The sequence below is a fragment of the Bidens hawaiensis genome, unplaced genomic scaffold, assembly GCF_021521415.1.
Source record: "Bidens hawaiensis isolate Kalapana, Puna unplaced genomic scaffold, B.hawaiensis_p1.1 tig00000536_1, whole genome shotgun sequence".
Lineage (NCBI taxonomy): Eukaryota > Viridiplantae > Streptophyta > Magnoliopsida > Asterales > Asteraceae > Bidens > Bidens hawaiensis.
The window spans coordinates 1,894,506-1,898,183 of record NW_027491034.1 but is presented as its reverse complement, the minus strand read 5'-3'; the positions used below and the strand labels follow the sequence as shown (position 1 = coordinate 1,898,183).

General features: G+C 31.7%; 1 protein-coding gene across 1 annotated transcript; it reads right to left on the bottom strand.

The window, feature by feature from the left end:
* Nucleotides 1-425: 425 nt before the first annotated feature.
* Nucleotides 426-3,113, bottom strand: LOC143635249 (protein FAR1-RELATED SEQUENCE 5-like). The gene is made up of 8 exons (XM_077103131.1): nucleotides 3,095-3,113; nucleotides 2,084-2,631; nucleotides 1,833-1,996; nucleotides 1,496-1,754; nucleotides 1,175-1,314; nucleotides 750-824; nucleotides 582-657; nucleotides 426-434 (listed from the first exon to the last, which is right to left on the bottom strand). Exons 1-8 carry the CDS (start codon nucleotides 3,111-3,113, stop codon nucleotides 426-428), a joined length of 1,290 nt encoding a protein of 429 aa, XP_076959246.1.
* Nucleotides 3,114-3,678: the final 565 nt, after the last annotated feature.

Here is a 3,678-nt window from a genome sequence, read left to right as displayed (position 1 = left end):
TCGTTTTATGATTTTTAAGTATTTTTTTAAAGGAGTTTTTAGTGGTTCAAAATGGTTCTCAAAGTTCTCAATTTGCAAAGGGTTCTCTTAGGATCCTTACCCTATATATATATATATATATATATATATATATATATATATATATTAAATAAGTATGTAAAAATATTATTATAATAATTAATTTACTCGATAAGCGCGATAATTTTATTGATAAAATTTCTCGAACGAATAAACAGGTCGGATAACGATTATTAAAATAATGATATAAAAATCCGAGTTGTTACGGTACTCTTTGATACCGAGTTAAGTCTGCTTTTTCAATCATCAAATTCATCTCATCTCTAATTTTAATCAGTTCATCAATATCTGCAGCATAACTATTGATAAGGTATTCACCGGCGTATTTTATTTATGTAGAAATCTCTTTAATCTTCCTGTAAAGATCATTACCAAATCAGACATTGGAACTATCCTGATGTTCACCGCAGCCTCTTTCCTCCATCGATCATTTATATATCATTTTAGGAATTTCTTGACTTGATACATATTCATGACATAGAAAATATGCCGACACAACAAACCATATTGTTCAAATCTTTTGCAGGAGCATGTTGCAGTAGACTCTTCGCCAAACTCACCTTCCTTCTTAAACACAACCTAAAAAAATGTAAACGCTTATTAAACGTTTGTTAATTAACATAATATTAAACAACTTTGAACTAAAACGCTTACTAAACGCTCATACTTACCTCCAAAAAACTGGAACATACGCATTAAAATCCATTATTTTACACCTCAAAAAACCTCCTTCTTTTTCACAAGAACTGAATTGTAAAACACCACCAACAATCTCATTCATTTCATTTTGAACATCATTAAAAATATATCTTGTATATATCCTAACTGCTTCCCTTTCAAGATAACTTCCCGTTTCTAACTGCGGATACGTATACCTACTATCATGATCACACCGTCTGCCATTGTATCTCTGTATCTCCATACAAAAATCAAAATGGTTGAAAAACTCAACTAATGTTAACTGAGAATTTGTAGCTTTTCCAAAAAAATGGTTTTCGCTCTCCGATCTTGATGTTGTACGCATCAATCCGGACAAAGGTTCGTCTCTATAAAAAGCAGGTATCCAATCAAATCTGATTTCATACATATCAGTAACCATTTATTCTTGTCAATTTCAAACTCAACCATTATCGTCTGCCATTTTTCCACAAATTCATAAGGACTAATTGAATCCGTCCACACAATATTACATAGCCTACTCTTAAAATCTTCGTTGTTACATAGATCAGCTCCCACCTAATAACAACATGTTAAACGCTTATGAAACGCTCATTACCAGAATATAGAATAAAATAAGTTAAGCTCGTAAAACGCTCATGTATTAAACATCAGAGAAGACTACTACCATGAAACGCTTGTAAAACGCTCATCATTTAAGCTACTCAAAATAGTTAAATCAAACACAGTTAAAGGTTACCTTGTCAGCAACTTTCTTCATTATATGCCACATACATAACCTATGCCTTGAATTTGGAAACACAGATGCAATAGCTTGCTTCATAGCAAGGTCTTGGTCAGTAACAACAACCTTCGATGCACTACCAAACGACTTAAGTAACATTTGCAATAACCATGTATACGATTTAATAGTTTCAGAAGCTAATAATCCAGCACCGACAGTCACACTATGACAATGGTTATCAATTGCTGTAAATGGTACAAAAATCATCTTGTACCTGTACATAAAAAAACATATTCATACACACAAACTAATATGCTTGAATATTATATTAAAACTAATATCAATAACTTACTTGTTAGTCTTAAAAGTAGCATCAAAAGATATAATATCCCCAAATGCAAGATAATTACTCTTTGAAATCTCATCAGCCCAAAACACACGAATTAACTCACGATCATCGTTGACATCATAATCAAAAGAATAATCAGATGAAAATGTTCTCTTCGCACACAATCTCTATACAATCATCTCAGCATCATACTCTCCAATATAACAATTCAAACCTTATTTAAAATTCTTACAATCATCTTTAGATGCACCTACTTTTTCAAAACTACTGTACTGTGTTCTCATAAGGTTAAACGCTTTAACAGGTCCGAGGTTCATATTAGATAGCTCATAAATAGCTTCTTCTTGGACATGTGTTAACTTCCTCGCAGAACGAACAAACTGCATATCAGAATCTGCTACCATTCTATGATTATGGCCTTCAACAAAATCATTTACTTCAAAAACTACACCGTCAACATATTTTAACTGGACATGTGCTCTACAACCACATCTAATTGTCGGCCTCTTCCTCCTTTTATAAAATGGCTTGCTTGATTCATTACAATCACCTTTTGAATCAAAACTTTTTGTTGGCTTGTGACCTTCCTTGCAACATGGAAAATACTTGGTCTTTATTACACCATCATGCATGTAAGATCCACCTTTGCGAACCCCAAATCCAGATTTATTAGCATATTCACTATAAAAATCAAATGCTTGATCAATTGACGAAAACAACATTCCTTTAACAGGTCTGTAAGAAGAAGCAACTTCATGAATGATATCAACCCCTTGACCTTCAACCAAAACACTTGAATCATCTACACAAACATAAAATCAAATGTGTTAACACCAAAAAAACGTAATAAAGTAATCCAGACACGCTCATATAATTTAATCAACCATTTTAACAATCCTAAAATTAACACGCTCATGACACGCTCATATTCTGTAACATTATAATCAGTCATACTAACACGCTCATAACGTTCATATTCTATAATATTATAATCAGTCATACTAACACGCTCATAACACTTTCATATTCTATAATATATATTATAATAAGTCATACTAAAACGCTCATGATACACTCATAGTATAAAAACCAGAAAACAAACCATGTTAAAACACTACTACTATGAACACGCTCGTAACACGCTCACTAACTAAACTAATCAAATATCATGTGATTCTCATAGAAACTAACATACATGTTACTGCCACGATTATAAACACAGTATACATCTACTGCTGATTAGTTAAAACAAAGCAAACACTTACATTCACGATCATCTTCCATTTCAAAACCCTAAATAACGAAATCGATTGAAAAACTGGTTCGTGTACTCAATAGAGCTCAATTGATAGTTTTCGGTACACAAATTGTTTCGTAAAATAAGAAAGTGATTTTGATTAAGCTAAAAATATGGATCGTAACCGTTTATACGTAAAATTCTAAATTTAGATTACGAATCAAAAAGGCAATCTTACCTTTCTCGCTTAAAATTCACGGGATCTCCTCAAGCGCTCGCAACTGAATCAAAAGTGCAGATCTACGCTACCAGATGTCGCGTACGGTTTTGCACGATAACCATTTGCGTATTCCATCTTTTCTATATATATATATATATATATATATGGGAAGGTTCATGTACATTTTAATATTAACATGAGAACGTAGGAACTATTACCAAATTAAAAAAAAAAGTGAGAACGTAAGAAACAATACCAACTACAATAGCAATCTACATAAACAATTATTTATAATAACAAAGAAAGAAACCTAAAAATTACATCAAAAGATCAAAATTAAGAACAAATCAATAACAGTAAATACAAGCAAATAATTATAACAACAAAAGAAA

Excerpts from the sequence above, each read along its gene's own strand:
- LOC143635249 (XM_077103131.1), bottom strand. Across the intron at positions 1,315-1,495 it reads TGAAGAAAGTTGCTGACAAG|GTGGGAGCTGATCTATGTAA; the intron begins GTAACCTTTAAC and ends TGTTGTTATTAG. Across the intron at positions 658-749 it reads TATGTTCCAGTTTTTTGGAG|GTTGTGTTTAAGAAGGAAGG; the intron begins GTAAGTATGAGC and ends ACATTTTTTTAG.